This window comes from Phaseolus vulgaris, chromosome 4 (genome assembly GCF_000499845.2).
Source record: "Phaseolus vulgaris cultivar G19833 chromosome 4, P. vulgaris v2.0, whole genome shotgun sequence".
Classification (NCBI taxonomy): domain Eukaryota; kingdom Viridiplantae; phylum Streptophyta; class Magnoliopsida; order Fabales; family Fabaceae; genus Phaseolus; species Phaseolus vulgaris.
In genome coordinates, this window is record NC_023756.2 from 1,526,886 (window position 1) to 1,549,726 (window position 22,841).

The following is a 22,841-nucleotide window of genomic DNA, read 5'->3' on the forward strand; positions in this document are numbered from 1 at the left end:
ATTAGATATTATTTTAAAGACTAAAAATATATTGGTATCTAAAGTGTTTTTTATTATTAATAAAAAAAATTAAGATGATTTCTAAATTGGTATTTAAATTAGTTAACAAAATTTTAACTACTAATATTTTAGATTCTAAATTAATCTCTAAAAGACCAATAAAAACTAATTTAGAATATAAAGTAGTTAGTAGTTAAAAACTTTTTTATAAATTTTTATTAATAATAGAAATTACTTTAGATATGAATATTTTTTTTAGTTTATAAGATACTCTCTAATTTAGTTAATATAGCAACTAATTATTTTAGTCTCTAAAATTAATATTTATTTAATAATTTTATTGTAATGTAAATTTCTCATAAATTAATTGAGTTCTTAATAGAAATTTTTTTGTTTTGTTACAATGTTATTTTGTTTTATGATCTTAGTTACTATTTAATAAATGTGATATTTTTTAATTAATATAAAATATTACGATTAGTATAAAATGATAAGTGACCTTTTATTATTTTTATAAAAAAATTAAACCGTAAAAAACTCTATTAGAAAAGATAAGATTTTAAATATTCAATAAACAAAATAATTCAATAAAACTTAATTGAAAATACCTTAATTTATAAAGAGATTAAATTTTAATTAAAATATAATGTAATGTATTAAATTCTTTATCTAGTAGTAATATTTATATTTCATAAACATACTATTTATTTCACTTCAACGCATTAGAATCCGTCTTAAAAACTTTAATTTTAATTGATTATTGTTTCATTAACCAAAAATATAATCCAAGAATAAAAAGAATAGTTAGTTCAATTATTACATAAATCTGATATCCTTTAAATAAGAAATCAGTTAAAACTATGTACCAGAAAATATAATTAATAAAATGTTTTAATTATTAATAAAGTGGATGGATACTTCATATCTATATTAAAAAAATTAACTGAACACAAAATCTTAAATTGTGGTGGCTAAGAACCATATGTTTAAAAATCATTACATAAAAACTAATTTTAAAGAAAAAAATAATTAGTTATTATATTAACTATATCAGATAGAAAAAAAAAATTTAGTTTCTAAATTAGTTTATATTATTGTTAAATAGTTTTTAAATTAATATCTAATTAACTATCAAATTTTTGGTACCAAATTTAGATCTAAATAATTGACAGTTAAAACCTTGGTAGCTAATTAGATACTAATTTAAAAATTATTTAACAATAATAAAAATTAATTTATAAATCAAAAATTATTTTATATATAAAATAGTCTTTAAATTATTCACTATAACAACTAATTATTTTAATCTTTAAAATTAGTTTCTATTTTCTTTTACTAGATATAAGAAATGAAGATAAGAGAAAAGAGAAAAGATTGAGAGTGAAATGTAAATTAGGAATTAAAGGAAATTTGAATGAAGCAGAAAAAGACCAAATTAATGCAATGATGAAAATGTTGACTAAGATCATAAAGGAACATAAATGAATAGGTGATAAATAGCCTTCTATGCTACCTTCTTAGGAGGTCATCTTTCTTTATTCCTTTATGAGGGATTCACTTTATATCTTCTCCAAAAAGAAAAAAAATAATTATTCACCCCATAATATAAAAGTGAAAAAGCTTTTTTAATTTATATAATAATTTGTGATTAAATAATAGCCTATAAATAGTATACTATTAGTACATGCACTATTTACTCAATTTTGAATACATTAATAATGTAAAAAGTTTTTACATTATTATCTAATCATGAATTATGACATAATTAAAAGTTTTTATACCTCTACGATAATTATTTTAAAAATTATATTTAAAAATATTTAACAATAAAAGATATTCATCATGGTAACAAAATTATACCGATAAAAAAAATACAAAAATATTCATATTTAACATAGTATCAAATTAAATATTTTTGTAGAAATTGAAAAAATGGTGTGTAAAAAATAATTTTGGTTATTGTCCTTTTGTCACTTTTTTTTTATGTGAGTTATTTTCTTGTTGTTGTCATCACTCCTTTAATTACGTTTTATGTTATGAACTCCTAGAAGAAAGTTGAGATTATACTACTTGGATTATGAAATTCAACATTTATTTTTTATAAAAAAAATAAATTTCGTATTACATAATTTTAAAAAAATTTAATGAAAAAATAATTTTCAAATTCTCTAACATATTATATAATATTAATTTTAGATTACACAATCCAAAAGTTAAAATTAACTTCAAATAATGTTTCAGGTTATAAAACCTGATATATGTTTTTAAGTTTCAAATTACACAATTAAAAAATTAACAAATTGTACAATAAAAACAATTAAACCGAAAAATAAATAGAGATTTTAATATTTAAGGGTGCACAAGAAAAACATTGGGTGCAAAAAGAAAAGTTTCTAATTTATGTTGTAAAAAGTGTTTGGGCCAATTGCTTAATATATTGCTACAAGGCCCAAATAAACTATACCAGGGAACTATAATCACCCAGCGGTGACACAGTCTCCAACTACAAACGATTACATTACACACATCATGATGATGACATGTTTACGAAATGTGAAAATAATGTCTCTTTCTTTATAAATATTTCTATTTTAATATTTATTAAATTAAAATTTAAAATTATATATAAATTATTAATTTGATGCAACATGTTAATCGGAGTAAAAATTTATTTAGATCATCTATGTAAGATCTTATGGTTAATCATCAATAGAAAAATATATTAAAAATAAATTTTCCGTTAAAGAATAATAACCTCATTTTTTTACGAAAATTAATCACAAAATATTAATTATATAATTATTAAAAAAATTTAAAACATGACACAAAATTTAGTTTGTGTCAGTTGAAAAAAATGTGAGATAATTAATAGAACTAACAAGTTTTTTATTGGGTCATTGTTTTCTCCGAAATTGAATTCAACTAACCCATGTTTGGCCTATTTAAGTGTTCATGTCAAACATTTATGATGATTACAAAGTTTGGATAAGGGAATGCATATCGTACCTAACATTAAGTTTTCCCAATATGAATTTTATTTTTTACAAATAAATTATATTTTTAATCCTGAAATTTATCATGAATTCAAAATTTGTCTCTCCAAATACAAAAAGTTCATTTTAATCCATCCAATTTGAAAAAAAAAAGTTTTAATCTCTCAACACTAAATTTAAAGGAATAAAAAGTGTTTTAAAAATCATTTTAATTTTTTAAATTTAATATTTAGTTCTAGGGACTAAAATTACATTTTTTTTAATTTTAAAAATAAATAAAGCCCTTTAAATTCAAGAAATCAAAACTAAATTTATCCTAAATTTCAAAGAGACTAAAAGAAGTATAATTATGCATCCTATTAGTTATAGAACTATATAATTAGCCACATCATAGACAATTCATTTTAGCTATAGAATACACAAATATTGAATTAGTAAAAAATAAAACATAATTAGCCAAAAGAAATTATCCATAAAAACACAAGATTAAAGTTAGATAAAAAAAATATCTTATAAACATATGTTTTTCTATTATCTTATTATTTCTTTCAACAAGTAATTGTACCAAATGTTTATAAATTAATAACTTAAATTTTCAATTTTTGGCTAACTTTTGTTTTTTCAAACAAGCCTTGTAAATAGTGGAGGTAGGGCATGAAAAAAAAAATGTTGACATAATATCATCATATTGCACATTGAATGTTGACATCAAAATCATTGAGAATAATATAACAACAAAAAAATTTCATCACCCATTTGATGAACCAACCCAAAAACCTTCTTCTCTCTTTTGCTCTAACCTTTGCTCCAATCTCTTCTAAAACCAAAACTCCCCTTCACCACTTTCAATTTTGTTCACATTGATCTCTCAAAGTTCATTACATCACAATGACCAAAAAGCATTTCTACCATGGTGTTTGGTCAATGATTTTGGTGCAGCCTTGGGTGAGAAAAATGTATGTTAATCTCTCTTCTCTCTCAATCTCTCATTTACACTTAGATTATAGTTATAGGCTCATTCATGATCAATTTGAGGTTTAGTCTTTGATTACTTTTAAATTTTGTTCTACTTCCTTCTCTTATTCTGATTGGTGTCTTAACCCTTTGGTTTGTCTATTATCAATTTAGCCTTGTTTGTATCCGTGTTAATTTGGTTGAGTTTAGTTTGTAATAGTTTGAAAAGTTTTGTATTGTCTAATAGTTCTGGTTTATTATATAAGGATTGGATCACTCCTAAAATAGTTACTATTTATATATTTTTTCTTATTAATAAAAAAATAAATAAAAAATGAGTAATTTGACATTGCACACCATGTTAATTAAGTTATTCTTAACTTTAGTAGGGTTTAGTAATTAATCATTACTTTTTGGTGGTACATTATACTAAACATTGCTCTAAAGACATGGTTTAAGGAATCAATGATATAAAACATTATTCATCATAAATGATTCTAGAAATGCATTAGCAAGTAAATCACAGGAAAAGTGCATCAAATAACATTTCTAATCAAAACTTTCTCTTTTCATTATTTAACTATAGTATTAATAAAAACAAAACAAAAAATTGTGAAATGAATGCAAGTCTAATTGGTGTTTGTGATATGTTTACTTTCACATTTTCCTACAATCAGTGCTCTCTATCAACAACTTAAAACCTTAAAAGTTTGTGCAATATCACAAAAAACTTGAAATAATGAATGTAATTTATTCAAATTATTTTGAAATATACTTGCTGATAAAAATGGCTGCATATGTGAGTCCATATACTAAGCTTTTGCATGTGCATATATAAACCCAACAGAAACAACACAGTTGCAGAATTTAGATGCAGAGCCACAAATTCATGGTTGAAGGATAGGGTTTTATCTATTAGGTCCACCACTTGGTTTATCTGCTTCCTCACATATCAACCATAGGTTTACCAATGGATAGAAAAGAGGCTCACAAAAAGATATATATTTAATAATTCCCTTTTTTTTTTCTTTCTTGAATCTTCTTCCACTTAATTAATGCAATAAAACTGTGAATTTATCCATTTACCTAAAAAAAATTGTATTTTTTTTTTCAATTTTGGCATTGGATTAAAACAAGAGATAAACAAAAGGAAATGGTTAATTGTTCACTGTGTCTATCATATATAATATGTTAAATATAGTATTAACAACACATTTCTTTTCTAACACAACTTTTATAATTGAATAAAATTTGTTGAAAATTACAAAATTAAGAAACTAAATTATTAAATAAAATGTTCAACATTATTAAAATGTTCAACTAATGTTTCTGTAGCATTTTTTTATGATTAAAATTGTCTACTCTTAGTTCATCCATAGGTTTTCTTGGACATTATTTATTTTATTTTTTAAAAATGATGCAGTGTTTACAATCTCACTTACAATATAATGTAGACAATACATTGCAATTGGCAGAAAAAAAATGAAGAATTACAGTATTAGTGTACAAAAACCAAAACTACTTTTTTTCACATTTTTTTATATAAATCTCTAAAATCAGAAAACAAAATAAGATTGTACTTCTATTATTAAAAAAGTAAAAAATTTATAATTAAAAGCAGGAAAAAAAAAAACCAGATCCTTTAACTTAGTGAATTGTTGGATCACTCCAAGAACATTGGATTTGAAGTTTCATATAGAATGATTCAACGTTTCAGTAAGTGAGAGGATTGAACTATACAGTGTCTAAAACTGTGTATATTTGTCAAAAATGGAAAGAACATTGATCCACACTTGCAGCAAAAGCAGTGAATAAGAAAAATTATAGTTACTGCAATTGCAATAAAGCATGCAATGTTTTGTCCCTTTCAAAGGGGTACAAACAGTTACATTTACCCCTACGTGGCAACATGGCATTGCGTGCATGTCATCACACAAAAATTGAAAGCAGACACAATGTGCCCTACAGCCTTAAACCTCTCAAATTAAGTCCCTAGGAATATCCACTACCACAATTTCTCATTATTTTTTATTAAAAAATAATAAATAATAGAAGTATTTCAGAGATAAATCAACTCTTATATATCATCTTCTACCCATAAGTAAAACTGTTATTCCGTATCTCACCGCTAACCTTTATATCTTTTGATGTACCTTATACAAACTAAAGACTCAAGACATCAACCAGAATATGAAAAAGATGTTATCCATATCTTCGATGTTATCTATCACCAAACTTTCAACTACCACAATTTATCTTTCATTTGATCTCAATGCAGACCCTCATAAGAATTAACGTGAATCTCATAGATAATATCTACAAAACAATGTTATACATGGTCCATAGCTGAGAAAGTTCTAATGAAGCACCTCAAAAGTCAAGAAAACCGATTTTAATTAGTGATTAATGGCCATTTTTTGTGTTTCTGAGGTGAATGGCAAAAAGGGTGTGGGTGATCCAAAGGGACAAATATTATGGTCATTCTCTCATGGTTAATCTCCAACATTCAAACCTCATCTACAAGGATAGGAATGAAGCTCTCCTTTGCTTGGCTTTCGTTTTCATTATCTACCAAAGGTCACATAAAATGGGGATACCCTATTGACATGCCTCACCCCATTGCTTCATAGGGCTATATAGCATAAACTTTTGAGTCCTCATTGCACAATGTCGACCTCTTCCATTAACGGTTGGTGCCTCTCTTCAATCTCCCCAGCCAAAACCTCCCTTAAGAAGGCCACATTGAGACCTTCAGTCTTTGCAACCATCACCACTCCTTCTTCTCCTTCCTCTTCATCTTCCTCTTCTTTCCCTTCTCTCATTCAAGACAGGCCTGTCTTTGCTGCACCTTCCCCCATCATCACCCCAACTGTGGTATATATTTTACCAAACACTACTCTTTCATTTTTCATGCATTCAAGTAAAACATATTTGTCATCTTGAATTTCTATACATTATCACCCATCAACCAAGAGATTTCATAGTATATAAGTGGTGCAAATCTCACTTTATAAACCAGTTTTATGAAGTTGAATTAGGCTTAAAGTTCACTTCTTAATGTATATAAGTATTGTTGTTACTTTTAAACCAGTTATTGTAAAATTCAGTTAACTTATCATGCATGACAGTTTGTGATTATGTTATGATTAGATTACACTTAAAAATTTACACTCTCGCTGCATAAATAAACACACTTTGTTGTTGTTTTGTGTTGTGTGCTTCTCTTTTAGTTTTCAAATTCTGAGAGACTCAAAATTCTGATCAGTTTTATATTTTGGATCACAATGTGTGTTAGTGGTTATTCGTTAGAGTGGTTAAGCTTTTCTACCTTGTTGTCAACCAATCAGACATCATTAAAGTCAACCAACTTACACAGTTTATGATGGTGATGCAAAATTTCTATTGCTGGATTATTTACTGTTTTTGTTTTTGTGTGTTTTAACATTTAAGGTACCCAAAAATTTTATCTGGTTTTGCAGATTTGGATCACATGAATGTTTTTTTTGACTAGTCACTTGTCAGATAATAATTTGGCCTAGCTATGTCATCATGTGCTTAATACTCTAACTTAGTACACGTATATTGCTACTCAGAAGAAAAAATGTTTAAGTGTGCAGTTTAAAGTTTAGTTTTCACGTGTAAGACCCTTTGATCTTTCTTTGGCATCTACCACATATGCACATTGATAGCTTGGTTAGGTAACAAAGACAGGTGTGTGGCATGGATTTGTTCATGCACTACTGTCATGTGTCAGCATCCACCACCATAAAATTATCAAATTTCTTTTATTAGGAAGAAAATTCACACAGAAAATTAGAACTACATATATAACATGAATTAGCCTTGTATTGGGGAGGTGTGTTGGAGGATTCCAAGGCCAATAAAGAAGCAAATCCAAACTACTACAGAAGAAAAAGTCCATTCAAAATTAAACACATTTCCCAACCAAATTAGCAGCTAATTAATCCTCTCTTACAGTGTAAAACCAATTTTCTACTTTTCTGACACTATTTATATATTTGAATTCTGAATATTATTTCCCATTAGTCCCCCACCCCCACAATTTTATTACCATATTTATAAGCTTATGTTATAATAACTTCATGTCTACTCTTGGAGAAAATTGGTTTTGCTTTCTCATTTCTTTATTAAGGTCACTTAGCTACAAAATAGTTTATTTTTTTGTCTTTTAACTGACATGTATTTATTTATTTTTTGGAGAGAGGGGATATGGCAAAGGAGTATGAGCAAGCTATTGAAGAACTCCAGAAACTGTTGAGGTGAGTCTCAACCACACTCTAACATATGTGAAACTCATATTGTATAACACTATATACTATCAGTAAGAAATAATATACACATAACAATCACTTCACAAATTTTCTTATACAAATTTTCATTTTCATATACAAATTTGGATGTATGTGTCTTCCTTGCAAATTGACTTGTGTTGAAATGTAGGGAGAAGAGTGAACTAAAGGCCACAGCAGCTGAAAAAGTGGAGCAGATAACAGCTTCACTGGGGACAACATCATCTGATGGCATCCCTTCATCAGAAGCTTCTGAGAGGATCAAGACTGGTTTCCTTTACTTCAAGAAGGAGAAATATGAGTTAGTCATCACTTATTTTCACTGCATTATCTTTCTTTTATCTTAAGCTTTCTCTCATTTTCCTATTATTGTTCTTCTGTTATCATTCCTCAGCAAGAATCCAGCTTTGTATGGTGAGCTTGCCAAAGGCCAGAGCCCCAAGGTACTTTTTGCTGGTGTTGTGATGAATTATGAGTTTAATTTCTATGCAAAGTAAAAAAGATTAAACTGTCAACTCAGCATATAGGTATTATTTTTAAAGTCAACCAACTTGTTATATACTTAACATATAAGTAAAAATATTACTCATAGAATGTAAGTAAATTCAAGCTATCTTAACTCTATTTAATGTGATTATTTCAAAATATTATTGTGTTGAAATATGATTTACAACCATCATTAAGAAAATCTAAAAATTAATTTTAAAGAAGAAAATAATTAATTATTATATTGACTAAATTAGAAATCATTTTATAAACTAAGAAATCATGTTATATATAGAATAATTAATTTCTATTATTAATAAAAAATTTACAAAATAATTTTTAAATTAGTATCTAAACATTATTTACTAATAATAAAAACTACTTTAGATACCAATAATTTTTAATTTTTTAGTATCTAAAATAATATCTAATTTAGTCAATATGATGATTAATTATTTTGTATCTCTCGATTTAGTTGTTATTTATTGATTTTCTTATAGTGAAGTTAGGAAATTTATTTGTCACATAATATATAAAAAAATGAACTAAAAACTAATATTTTCTAATTAAGTATGTTATTGTGAAATTAGATATTTTTCTTATATTAAAATTCAGAAGAAATATGTTAATTTATGATTGAATAATAGTCTAGAGGTATAGTTATAAATTATTTATAAAGTATTACACATCTCTTTTGGATTTCAAATGAAATTTTAAGTTTATAAAACTCATGTTGTTTTGTCTTATTTGTTTGCTTTTCAGTTTATGGTGTTTGCTTGCTCAGACTCAAGAGTGTGCCCATCCCATGTGCTTGATTTCCAACCTGGAGAGGCCTTTGTGGTGAGAAATGTTGCTAACATTGTCCCACCATATGACCAGGTATGTCTCCAAAAAATTCCTATTGACATGTCTGAACACAATTTTTTATGATCCAACTCTTAAACACTTCTTTTGTCTGAACACAATAGTACTCAGACTTACTTTGTTTTACTCTACTGTGCACCAGTCAAAATACTCTGGAACTGGAGCAGCCATTGAGTATGCCGTTTTGCATCTCAAGGTATGTTACCATTCATTCATTGGAAGATATATGAGATGCACAGAATTTCAGGCACATTGTACTTTCTGTGTTACTGATATGAACACTAATAATGGTGAGAAAATGTCAAGAATTCTTAACCCATCTTATTTGTCTGTAGGTTTCCAACATTGTTGTCATTGGACACAGTGCTTGTGGTGGTATCAAGGGGCTTTTATCTTTCCCATATGATGGAACCTACTCAACGTAAGTCATTTTCCTCTGCATAAAAATTGGAATTTTTCAATCAATTAGACATATAATTTGATGCACAAATTTTACCTACTAGTTCATTCTTAAACCATCATGATATCCAACATTCCACACTAAATGGTGTATATAAACAAAGGAAAAATCTCATCTTATGAGCTAATTTTTTGAAGTCAAGTTAAACTTAAAACCCAAAATAAGTTGGTTTCAAAACTTGTGGATTTACTTCTGATTTGTTGTATTCAGTGATTTTATTGAGGAATGGGTCAAAATTGGCTTACCTGCAAAGGCAAAGGTGAAGACACAGCATGGAGATGCACCTTTTGGTGAGCTGTGCACACACTGTGAGAAGGTAAGAGACATTAGTTCAAGCCACATGCTAGATAAATATTTTTCATGAAACTCATTATACTTGACTTGTACATATAATATAAGGACAAAACCAGTTCCATAAGTATTTCTAGTACTATTCTGTTATCAGAATTGAAGTTTTACTTCATTTATCCATGTTATCCTTGAAAAGAAACCATCATTATTCAAATTGAAGTGCACTGATTTATAAGTAAACTAAATGTAGGTGATGCTTACAATTTCAATTGGAATTATATATGTGCAGGAAGCTGTTAATGTTTCCCTTGGAAACCTGCTAACCTACCCATTTGTGAGAGATGGCTTGGTGAACAAAACATTGGCACTGAAAGGAGGATACTATGACTTTGTTAAGGGATCTTTTGAGCTCTGGGGCCTTAACTTTGGCCTTGCATCCTCTTTCTCCGTATGAACATCAACCATTATCAATGACCTCATCTTGGTTCCCTAAGTATTCTCCTATCTAAAATGTACTCTGTAATTGCCCTTGTTATGTATGACATGCTTGTGCTGAATTTCCTAATAAAAAAAAGTGCATTGAGATTTCCATAGATCACTCTCTCCCCCCAAATTGTAGTTCTTCTTCAAGTAAGAAAAATGTACTGTTTTATGGTCTTTCACCACTGCATTTTTCTTCTTTGTTAGGTTAAAGATGTGGCCACCATTCTGCATTGGAAGCTATAGGCCATGCTTAGAGGTCGTGTGTCTGCAATGAAGAGGCCTAGCCACCTTCACCATATCATATTTTATAAATATATATATGAAACTATGAACTGTGTTTATGCATGTCGGAAAATCTTCTTTTAATAAGAGTTGGAAATCCTCTTGTGTAACCAAATTTTCTTTCTTCAACCTTCATCTTTCTATATGCCCAAAATCATGAGAGGGGAGAGAAATCACTATTTTCTCTCTTCTAAAATAACTTCAGTTTAAAGTTTTTAACATAAAATTAAAACAAGAATAAATATGTCACTTCTTAAAGTAACATCCTTTTCTCAAAAAATTTCTCTTATAGACTGCATGATGCAAATACTAACATAGTTTAATTGAGAGCAAATTATAGTTACAATCAAAATTAATACAAACATCAGTTAATTAAAGTTAATGCAGGCATTTAGTTTGAAATCTTTTGAAAAACTAAAACTACAGACAAAAGAAGTAACATTTAGCAATGCTAAAACAGTGCCAAAGGTTTTGTGTGAATTTTTCTTTTGAACAAGTGTTTCTATGTAATTCACTCAACTATAAATTAAAAAAAAGTTGGTAGTTAACTGAAATCATTAGTGAGAACTTGATATAAATTAATAATATAGAGAGATTTATCCAAAGTCTTTTGTCAAACCTTTGCAGTCACTTCAACAACTTGCAATGTTGCAGGCCACTTTTTATCATGACCCCAGCTTTTTGTTTTACTCATTGACTTGGAAATTTCATATGGAATTTTTATAATTTTACCTTCTAGAACTTCATGTCTCATAAACTAAATTTAGAAAGAATTTCTGATATTTACCCCTGAATAAGTATTAAAGACATGTTTATGAATTCCAAAAATTTTAAAAATATGGTAAGGTGAATCTCTTTGGATTTAGTTTGAAAGCATTTTGATGCTCTGCATTGAAATTTGGAAAATCATGGGAAACAAATAGCTTTTAGACTGAGTATTGCATCCCCCAAGTATATAATGTATGTAACTTGAACTCTTGAAGGATGAATTTATGTATTCTATTCTTATGAGTATATAATTCCAAAATCATTAACAGTTTTGCACCCTGGTGATAAATTAACTCTATCAGAGTGCATCAAAGAATAGATACTTTATCTCAGCTTTGATTATTCAAGTGTGAACAACTCTGGTTTTGGAATTTTGAGAAGCATAACAAAATGGCAGAAAGTGAAATTCTAACTGTATTAGCAGTTAATCAGATAAGAGCTGAAGCCAACAACATATGCAATTAAGCATCTAGAAATTTCAATTTTATTATGTTTTTGAGTTTGAAAAGGATGATAATAATAATATGAGTGAAATAATTTTAAGACTAAAATAAAAAACAAAGAAAAAAGAGTGCTGTTATTAATCGAACTGATATTCAAATTTGGCAGAAGTCATTTTTCCATTTATCTTTCTGGTTTTTGTTATCCATTCATTTTCTTTTGGCATACCCAAAAAGCAAGTCCAATCTTAGAAAGTGAAAAGTTTGGGGTAAGATTCTCCTAGTGTTACATTATTCTGTTGTTGCTTGTTAATGTTTTGGTACAAGTGAAGTGTCCAAAATCAGTAAAATGTTATCACTGAGATGAAATTTTCATAAACTTATGCAGACTTTGATATCTTCAAAGATTTCATATGTAAGTTTTACAAGAACTCAAAGAAACACTGGTTTAAGAGTTTCAAAGAGAAGCAACCAGTAGTCTTGTCTTTGCCATTGCATTGTTTGCCTAAAAGTGGTATTAATTAATGGTTTATAGAACTCTTGCTGTAACAAAATAGCACACTACCATTAATGATTCTTTGACTCTAAATCACATTGAACTGTTAGTGATGAAAGATAATACAATGCAGAAACAACATCAGTGATGATAACGTTGAGTGAGATGGGTGGACAAATTTCTCCAAAAACTTCACAAACAACCACCAAAATTATTGTAGGATATATGTTATACTACTATTTACCAATGATTTCAAAAGCTCTAGCCACCTAGATTGTTCATATACAATGTCATACGTCCAAGATTTTGTAGCTTCTCTAACTCATATTTTTTCTGGTCATTGGTTAGATGCATTTGTGATGGAAGGTTGAATTAGACATGAGATTTGATCGCCAATATAAAAATGTAGGAAAGCTTAGAAAATGTCGGGTAGAAATGTTGGAAAACTCGTCAAGAAATGTGATCAAATTATATATAAAAATGTAGGAAAGTTTAGAAAATGTTGGGTAGAAATATTGGAGAACTTTTTCATAAATATGGTCAAACTATAATGGGTGTTTCTCCCTGCACCCTCAACAAATGGCTTCCTGCACCCCATCATTTTCGAAAAAGATCATTTTACCCTTTTAAAAATAACTTTTAGATTAGTTTTTTTCGAATATTTTTGGAATTTACTTTCCAAAACACATTCTATGAATTCCGGATTTATCATTCCGAAAATTAAAAAAATGTGTTTCAGAAAGGATATTCCATAATGATTTTTTGTCTTCTAAATTTTCTATTCTGGAAACACGAACCTTATTCCAGAAACACCTTTTGTTTACGGAATCCCTATTTCAGAATCACCCAAAATTATTAAGGATAATTTTAGTATTTCAAAGAATGTAGGGTGCAGGAAGAAAATTGTAGGGGTGCATGAAGAAATACCCAACTATAATACATAGCTGCATACATACCTCAATTTTCCATGTTGATTTTATATACTTGAATTACACTTAAATTCTAATATTAGAAATTTTGTATTGTCTAAAAAAATAATTAAATTATAGTACATACGCAAGCTTTAGCTTTCTTACCAATATTAGTTGGATTTGTGGGGTCATCTAATATCGGACCTCCCTCTGTTTCTTCTAATTTAAAAAAGGAAAATAATAGATTAAATTGAATTTTATTAAATAGATCCATTTAGATCAAATTTTTACTTTCATTTTTTAATGAATTGACTAATGGATTTTTTTGTCATTATAATTCAAAAATAAAATTTATTGAATCAATGTTGTTTGTCACCTCTACTTAAATTTATAGTTGAGAAACTAGAAATAATTCTGAAAATTATTTCAGTACTTCAAATTTCAAAAGACTAAAAAGCATAATTAAGAAAAAATATCACTTACGTTATTTTGATTTTACATTCGTGGTTGTAAACAGTGATAAAAACATTCAGTGCTTAATGTGATCCCATATGGATCAAGGAGGCACTACCATTTACATTGGCATTTAAGCACCAAATTGAGGAATTTATCTTACAGAATCAAATATAGTTTGATAATGTAACAAGGTTTGCTTAGTTACAACAATGTCAATCCCTTTGTTTGGTTTTCAGCTAGAAAATTACAGGCATCAGAAAGTAAAATGGAAAAAAAAAATCATATCTGTTTTCCAATTGAACATGATTTTAAACTGAGTTTTAACATAATTTTACCTTGAAACTGAGTTTGGAATGGATGTAAAGAAAATTGTTTTCATATACTGAGTTCACCTAGAGAATTCCATCTAAACTTAAATTTACACACTTTAATTCAAACAGTCTTGGTTATGCAACACCATCACTTCCCAAGTTGTTGTTTTTTTCTGCTTTAAGTGAAAGCTTCATGATCTCATTATTTAGTCATCAAAACAAGCTAGAGTTTTGGCACTGTTTTTTTCTATTGAACTCTCTCTAACACCCTTTACTATAATAAAAAATGATGAAAGGAACAAAAACCATTTCAGAAAATAGAATAAAAATGAGCCACAATGAGCATACCCCTTCTATGAAATTGTATGGGGGCAAAATAGACGTGGCAGATTATATTAAGTTTAATAGTGAGGAAGTTAAAGGATGATGAGCTGTGAGTTCCATAGTGTGTATATATATGTACAATTGGAGATGTTTATGAAGTAAGATACAACTAAAGAATACCAGTAAAACAGCTTCATTCATTCCCTGGCAATGGCATATGAAATGTATATATACATGCAGGATAATGGATGAGTTGCATATCATCATGATTCATCAGGTTTTGGCTCCAAAATGACAGGGATCTTCTCCTTGTGATCACCTCTCAAAACCTCCACAATCACCTGAATATCAACATTATTAACCATTAAACTAGGAATATAAAGCAGGTTTAAATGGATACACATTGAGTCTCTCGATGCAAGTTTTTAGCACAGGGTGAGATGTTTTACATAGAGGCAATTTCACAGACCAAAAGTCAGAAAGACAAACCAAGACACATCAACAACAAGTTTAAAAACAGATTAAGAAAATAGATAGATGTTCATAGGATGGATTTGGCTTGGTTGTCCCTACTCAGCCTGAACTTTTTATAAGGTCATTTAATCTGAATTTGTTCTGAACAAGACTCAAGACTCAGCAGCAATGTATGGAACACGATAGATTCAGGACTTTCTGTTGACATAATACATCAGACTTTTAACATTATATGTAGGTAAATCATAAAATTAAAGTATGACCTTAAATTTAAGGTATATTTTAAAACACACATATAAGTTTAATTTCTATCCAGTAATGTAAATATTCTTTACTGTCAGTCAATAAATTACTATCTAAGATAGTTATTATATAAGCTAACAAATTTAAGTTACACACATATAAGATAGTTATTATATAACAAATTTATCATACATAACAAGATGTGATTGATAACAGTATGAAGAACCTTTACAATGTAGTGCATTCTAATCAAATTCACAAAATATAATATCAGATTTTGTAAAATGTTACGTTAAGAAGTATTGTAACTAATATTTATTAAAGAGTGTATTAAGAATATGTGCATCAAGCCAGGTTGGGATGAGTGAAGTATAATCCAAACTCTTCCTTAAAACAACTTGATCTAATTTCTAAAATCTGAACCTGTTCAAATTAGCTTTGACTTGAGCTTGGTTAGTCAGACAGAACAGTCTTAAACAGCCATAAAACGAGATAACCCTTTTGTTCCATTCCTCCAAAACTTTCATTTTTCTGTTGATTATTACTATTCAGACAAACTTATGAGTTATTATGATACACAAGTTACAATGAAGGTTGTACAGACAAAAGCAAATAAGATATTTAATTTGACTCTTTCCAGAGTGCCCAAATATTAACAGGGTATATTATATACTACCTCCATGACTACAATTTAAGGGTTTCTTTACATAGATTAAGAATAACAATAAATATGCTGCCATGTCAACCGGATGCTCAAACACAAGATGAAGCTATTTGAAAATGTTCTTACATCCCTTTTTTTATTTGCTTTGGAAATCCAGTCCAGGATTTAATAATAGTTTTGAAAACAATAGAGCAGTTGAATCAGCACCATACCTTTTCCCCCACTTTACACTGGTCAAGAATTCTGTACAAATCACTTCCATTAGTGACCTTCTTGTCATTCACAGATGTTATGATGTCACCTAAAATGAGTCTACCATAAGAGTCACGCTTTGTTGATTGCAAGCCCTGAAAAGTAGAAATTAGACAGGCTCCATTGAAAAATTGTAACTAAGTAAATTAAGATAAAGCAATACAACATTAGTTTTAATGTGAAAATGAAGCTTAAGACATGTTATTGGCATTAAAATTTTGAGTGACCAGCTTTAGGGCGGTGCTAAAGAGGCTTATGTTAACAAGAAATCTATGCTACTATTTGGTTCATATAGCTGAAATTTCGAAATGAATTTCCTCTCTTACATAAAAATAATATATGAACAAACTTACTGCTTTTCCAGCAGGACCATTGGCAGGAGCATCTAAGACCAGCACTCCACTTACACCCAACTGCTCCACAGACTGATCTGGAGCAAACTTAATCCCTAAAATAGGTCTTGTAACCTTCCCAAACTTCACCAATTGGTCAACAATACCATTTACCTAAATATATAGAACAACAAGCACATTAGCAATTTTATTTAGAGGATCTCTATGTTTCCATCAAAAGTTGTCCCCTGAAGAAAGAATTGGATATATAAATTAAAACCAGGTCAAAGTAAGAACTCACAGTGTCCACTGGAATAGAAAATCCAACACCAGAGGACGCACCAGATGGAGAATATATGGCTGTATTTATCCCAATGAGGTTTCCAGAACTATCTAAGAGAGGCCCTCCACTGTTACCAGGATTAATTGCTGCATCTGTCTGTATAACATCTTGAATTGGACGACCAGTTGCAGCAGAACTAATTTCTCGCCTAAGTCCACTATTGAAGAGGTATGTATGTATTAGTGAAACGCAATCAACAGAAAAGAAACATAAAAAAGAAAAAACAGAGTATCCAGCTTTCAAGTTACTAAGTATCAGCATAATGGTGTGAACTTTTGAAAAACAGTATTAACCTAAGGAATACCATGCTTAAAAGAGTAGATTTTGTATGAACTATGACACATCTTTATTCAGGAAAGGGATTAATGGCATAATGGCATCCCACTAGAAGAAAAAAAAATTGATTTCTACAATAAGATTTTCCCACAAGTCCATTATAAAAGTTAATCATCCCAACAAATATTTATAGGAAAAGGAATGAATTAAGTACAACTAATCAAACTTTTTCATAAGTTAAAATCAACTTATGTGCACGTAAGCAACAGATGCAGTCACATTTTTTGGCACAATAATATCTTCCATTCATCTTCTCAGATGTTTCTAATTTTAAATTTGCAATACAATGCATGTCATCATGAAAACTACCCCAGAAAGTGACATTGGGAACAAGAAAGCAACAGTTGCTACTTCTACACTCCTAAATATAAAATGTTTGATTGACAAATATATAATCTGACACAAGGAAAGGAAAAGGAATACCAAAGTAGAAACTGTGTTTTTTAGGTAATGAGAGTTACATCAAAATATTCACTTCACAGTTTTAAGTTTCATACCTGATAACCCCAGTTGTGAGTGTGTGATCTAGTCCAAACTGCAAGATAAGAATGAATGAGGAATCATATTCGCATATTCAAGAAGAGTTGAACGTATCAATCATCAACAAAAAAAATAGCAATTAAGCCATGAATACAGCTCCATGAAGCAGTTTGGCAGCAATTACAAGGTACCAACAATGACAATTTACCAATTTAGTAATTTTCTTTTTATCTTTTATAGAAAGGTCTGTTTTGTTTTGAACTCGCCCCTATTTACACAATTGAATTGCGCATTCAAAAAAATATATAACATGTGAAAACACTAATATTTCTATATAGAGATATGCACGACAGAATAACTTAGATCTCCAATGCATTTTTAACATAAATTTTTGCATACACATTTACAACAGGAGCAGGAAATGCTGATTAAATAAGTATATACTTATGCAATCTATATGTTAGATTAAATTAGACAACTGTTAAAAATATGATTTAAACAAAATCTCCTCGATTAGCTAAAGCTCATCATTTCTTTATATTGGAAAAATCATAGATAATGAATATATATAACACAAATGCATTGATCGGTATGAACATCTCACCGGGTTCCCAATAGCATAAACCTTCTGACCAACAAGCAAGTCAGCAGAGACCCCAATAGGTATAGGCCTGAGCTTGTCTTTTGGTGCCTCAACATGCAGCACAGCAACATCCTTGTCTTGGTCAAAACCAACAACTTTGGCATCATAAGTTGACTGGTCAGCTAGAGTGACCCTGCACATAACTAGCATCTCTTTGAATAGGAGTAATCTAATCACTTCACTGAAGTCATCCCAACACATACATCAATCTACCACCAAACTTTCTATTGATTGAATTCACTTCTTAATGCCAGGAAAAGTTGCCATGCAAACACAGCCATACATGTTGAAGGAGGTGCAAATGTGCAAAGTAACACATAATTATCACCTCGCTTTTGTTTCAATACAAGGCTACTTATACACCCTCTGTCCTAGATTATAACACATTGTTTTGAAATTCCTTTGTCCTTTTCTAATTATCCCCTTTTTTTTACCAAAATATCCTTAATTATTCTATTTCATAAATAAAGAATAAATTCTATGAATTGTCTCTATCTCTCTTATGAAGATAGGAGAATTGGAGGGCTAAGTTTTAAAATTTAAAGCTTCACTACTATTATTGTCTCTCAACTCAATCCATTAATTGTTTAAGGGAAAGTTTGAAAAAACTTTACAATTACTGCAAACTTAACGTTACTAACTAAATTAACCAACTTTCTTAATAAGTGTAAATTAGTCATCAAAATTTTATATTTAGGGATTGTAGGAGTATAATTCATTTAGCAATAGATATGTCACATTGCACATAATATAAAATATTTGGCTGCATAACTAAAAAGTTCCCATTTGTCAGCATAATACCACTCAAAGGTCAAAACCAGACATGTTCCCATCTCTGACTAGCAGCGGCGAAAAATAAAAAGTACAAGTTTGAGAAACTGGATCAAAAGATTCCAAAAGTAAAAATTAATTAAATACACTGATAGGATAAAAAAGAATTCCCATATATATAAGATTGTTGCCTTTTGTAATAATTATTTTAAAAATCATATCTAGAATGACTTTTTAATGGCTAACAGTGTAAAAAAATAATTTTGTTAGAATACACAGCTATCTATCATGACGGATGAAGATACATATCTAAAATGTAAGACACGAATTTATACATTACATATTTATAAATTATATAAATTGACAATACATTACATATTTATAAATTATATAAATTGACAATACAAATTTACGAGCACAAGTATGTTTCAAATTTTTTTTTAATAGAAAAATATTTTTCATAACTGGTTTAAAAGGATTTGTTCCTTATTTTTATAATCATAATACAAATTTATACAATAAATTTGACTTTTTAGAAAATTAATGTGTGTTCTAGAGTGTCGGTGTATGATACATGTGTCCAACACGGACACGTTATTTAAGAGAAGTGTCAGAGCCTTAAATATACTTGTATAATTTATTCTTGCTCGGTCATGGAATTACAAATTCTCATATATAGTAAGATTATTTAATTACTTTAAAGACCATATTTAGGATGATTCCTATTCAGTTAAAACTGTAAAAACGAATACATTGACAATACATACATAACAAACTCTCATATTGAGTAAAGGTTACTATTTCCCTGTTATCCAAATACAAATTCTCAAATATAGTAAAATAGCTTAACACTCTAAATACCATTACTATGACGGTTTCTCACTGGTTGAAACTGCAAAAATCTATACATTGACAACACATAAAAAAACACAAAATTAAGAAAAGAAAAAGAATACTGACTTGAGATCAGAGGCACCACGAATAACGTGATAATTGGTCACAATATTACCCTCCTTATCCCAAACAAAGCCAGACCCGGATCCCTGGGGAACCTCCAAGACATCCAGGGTGAACGCATCCTGCCTAAACACAACACCCCACGTTGAGAAACTCAAAGAGAAAGCAAAAGGGTCAAAGAAAAACCATTCAGAAACAAATTTTGAAGAGAATGGATGAAAGGGGTAGCTACTTGACAGCAAGGTTGGTTATGTAGACGACAGAGGGAGTGTTCTCTTGGAAGAGGCGAACGGTGGCGAGCTCGTCGGACTGGAGCTTCCGCGGCGAGGTGACGACGAAGGCGGCGGCGGAGTCGGCGTTGGAGACGAGGAGAGTGAAGGAGAGGGCGAGGGAAGTGCAGAGAAGAAGAAGAGATTTGGGAATGGAGAGTTTGGGCAAAAGGGGTATTGGGAGTTTTGGTGATGGGAGGCGAAGGAGGAAGAGGGTGGGAGCGTGGAGATGAAGGGATTTGGAGAGTTGAATTGTGGTGGTGGGTTTGATGGTTGAAGAACGAAAGAGTGAAGAAGAAGGAGAGTGGAAGCGCGTGGAAATGAGTGAACAAGTGGCCATGGTTTTTGGTTGGATCAGTTGTTGGAGTCTGCTGTGGTGGTGTTTACAGTGTGTGTGATGCAGCTTCAGTTAAATAATAATATTATTCTTATTTATTTAACTAAATATTTTGGATCAATTATGAAATTTGTTTTAAAAAAGAAAACATCTTTTCAAAATTAAGATTAATTTTGAAATAAATTACTCTTGTTTCACATTTTGTTATTATTTATGTAGCAGGATACGGACATTAAAAATATGTATTATCTTTAAAATGTAGATATAAGAACACGTATCTATATATTATATAATTATAAACTGTATAAATTGACAATAAAAATTATTTATGTATATGTTTTAGTTTTTTTAGCAGATGTTTTTAATGACTAGTTCAAAAAGATTTGTTTCTTATTTTTATAATCATAATAAAAATTTATATAATAAATTTGAGTTTTTAAAAAATTAATGTATTTCTTTTTTAAAAAAATGTATTAGAACTATACTAGAATTGTTAGAATTCAATAATTATTTTTTTAATTGTGTTAGCACTTTACAGATACGTGTTCTACGAATGTTGTATAAGTGTTGTGCATGCAAATTAGTGAGATAACCTTGGTAACATACCTCTAATGCAGTTCAACTTATGTGGACCAAACTGAGTATTTCTAACATGTTATCAAGTGATTCATCCTCTGAGTTGTTTATTTAATAAGAAATTGATGTTATTTTGAATTGTTTCAAAGAAGTTGACGTTGCAGGAAAAGTAACAATTAAGACCAAGTTACGTGAAATAGCATACCCAAACATTACACCAATGTGTGCACCAGTGGATAAAGTGAACAATCAAAGGATCTAAAAAAGTCGAGCAAATAGATTCATAAGATCTACAAAACTTAACCCCTCATATTTTTAGCATGTTGATGTCATTCATTCAATACATGATAATTTTTCTACATGGAAGTTAAGCAAGGAGAGGGAAAAAATGACAACCCCTTAGGATTAAAGGAATTCCAATTTGTGACCAGTTTCACTCTAGTACTCGTCCTCATATACATGATGTCATTTATTGATGGTCATTGTGGTTATTAATCTATAACTGCATTGTTGGGAATGAGGGAACATTCATGGCCACTTGTTAGAAAAGATTTGCTTAAAGAATTTGGACAATGGTGTGATATGTTAAGTTGGTGGGTAGTTAAGGATGAGTAAATCAACTAAAGATTTCATTATTGATAAATGGAATGTCAATTGTAAGTTATAACATACGTTACACACTTTTTCTAACTTCTATACTAAAATAATAATTCTCTCACTCACATTCATTCTCGCATGCTAGTTTAAACTAATGGATAATTGTGTCTGATGTGGGATACGTTGTTTTAATACACTAAAACAAAATATCACGATATTTTCATTACGGAGTAAGCCTCCCATGGATGTCCGTCTGCATTGAAAAATGTGTATAGGACATGTGCACAATTCATATTTTGTTATTTTTCTAATGTGTGTGGTCGTGTTTTATATTTGTATTGTCAACTACTTACCAATTACATTATACGTCGAAAACTAATGCAAGGAAAATTGCATACTACAATCTACATATTATATGCGGAGACTAAATTATAATCTTCATATTATGTTTGTAGGATGTAAGTGTTTATCCAAATACTAAAAATTATATGCATATATATAGTCTTGCAACCAATTAGTTTTATTCATGTAAATTATTTATTTGATTCATGTATATACTTTATTCATACATGCGATTAACTCTGTAAATGCATCTCCATTTACGTTCATTATTCATAAACTCTTTTTTTCATATAACGCATATATAATTTAGTATGTATTTCTAGATTGTAGAAATCAGTATGTATTTTTAGATCTAAAAATACCTTCTAAAATAGACAATTTAAAATACATTAATAC

The 22,841-nt window shown here is 29.3% G+C and overlaps 2 protein-coding genes across 4 annotated transcripts; one reads left to right on the forward strand and one right to left on the reverse strand.

Annotated features, from left to right (window-relative positions):
- Positions 1-3,728: 3,728 nt before the first annotated feature.
- Positions 3,729-11,238, forward strand: LOC137836742 (carbonic anhydrase, chloroplastic). 3 transcript variants are annotated; one of them, XR_011085342.1, is made up of 10 exons: positions 3,729-6,821; positions 8,169-8,227; positions 8,409-8,558; positions 8,652-8,700; positions 9,506-9,622; positions 9,750-9,803; positions 9,943-10,028; positions 10,278-10,383; positions 10,648-10,870; positions 11,046-11,238. XR_011085342.1 is itself a non-coding variant. In XM_068645459.1 (10 exons), exons 1-9 carry the CDS (start codon positions 6,615-6,617, stop codon positions 10,810-10,812), a joined length of 993 nt encoding a protein of 330 aa, XP_068501560.1. In that variant the 5' UTR covers positions 3,729-6,614; the 3' UTR covers positions 10,813-10,851; positions 11,046-11,238. The 3 variants fall into 3 exon arrangements, 2 of the variants coding, with proteins under 2 accessions (XP_068501560.1, XP_068501559.1); XM_068645459.1 differs by having other exon boundaries at positions 10,648-10,851; XM_068645458.1 differs by having other exon boundaries at positions 10,648-10,806.
- A 3,575-nt stretch (positions 11,239-14,813) lies between these two features.
- On the reverse strand, positions 14,814-20,995 carry LOC137836741 (protease Do-like 1, chloroplastic). The gene is made up of 8 exons (XM_068645457.1): positions 20,557-20,995; positions 20,328-20,450; positions 18,558-18,729; positions 17,971-18,008; positions 17,096-17,294; positions 16,816-16,968; positions 16,423-16,557; positions 14,814-15,170 (listed from the first exon to the last, which is right to left on the reverse strand). Exons 1-8 carry the CDS (start codon positions 20,931-20,933, stop codon positions 15,093-15,095), a joined length of 1,275 nt encoding a protein of 424 aa, XP_068501558.1. The 5' UTR covers positions 20,934-20,995; the 3' UTR covers positions 14,814-15,092.
- Between the last annotated feature and the right edge of the window lie 1,846 nt (positions 20,996-22,841).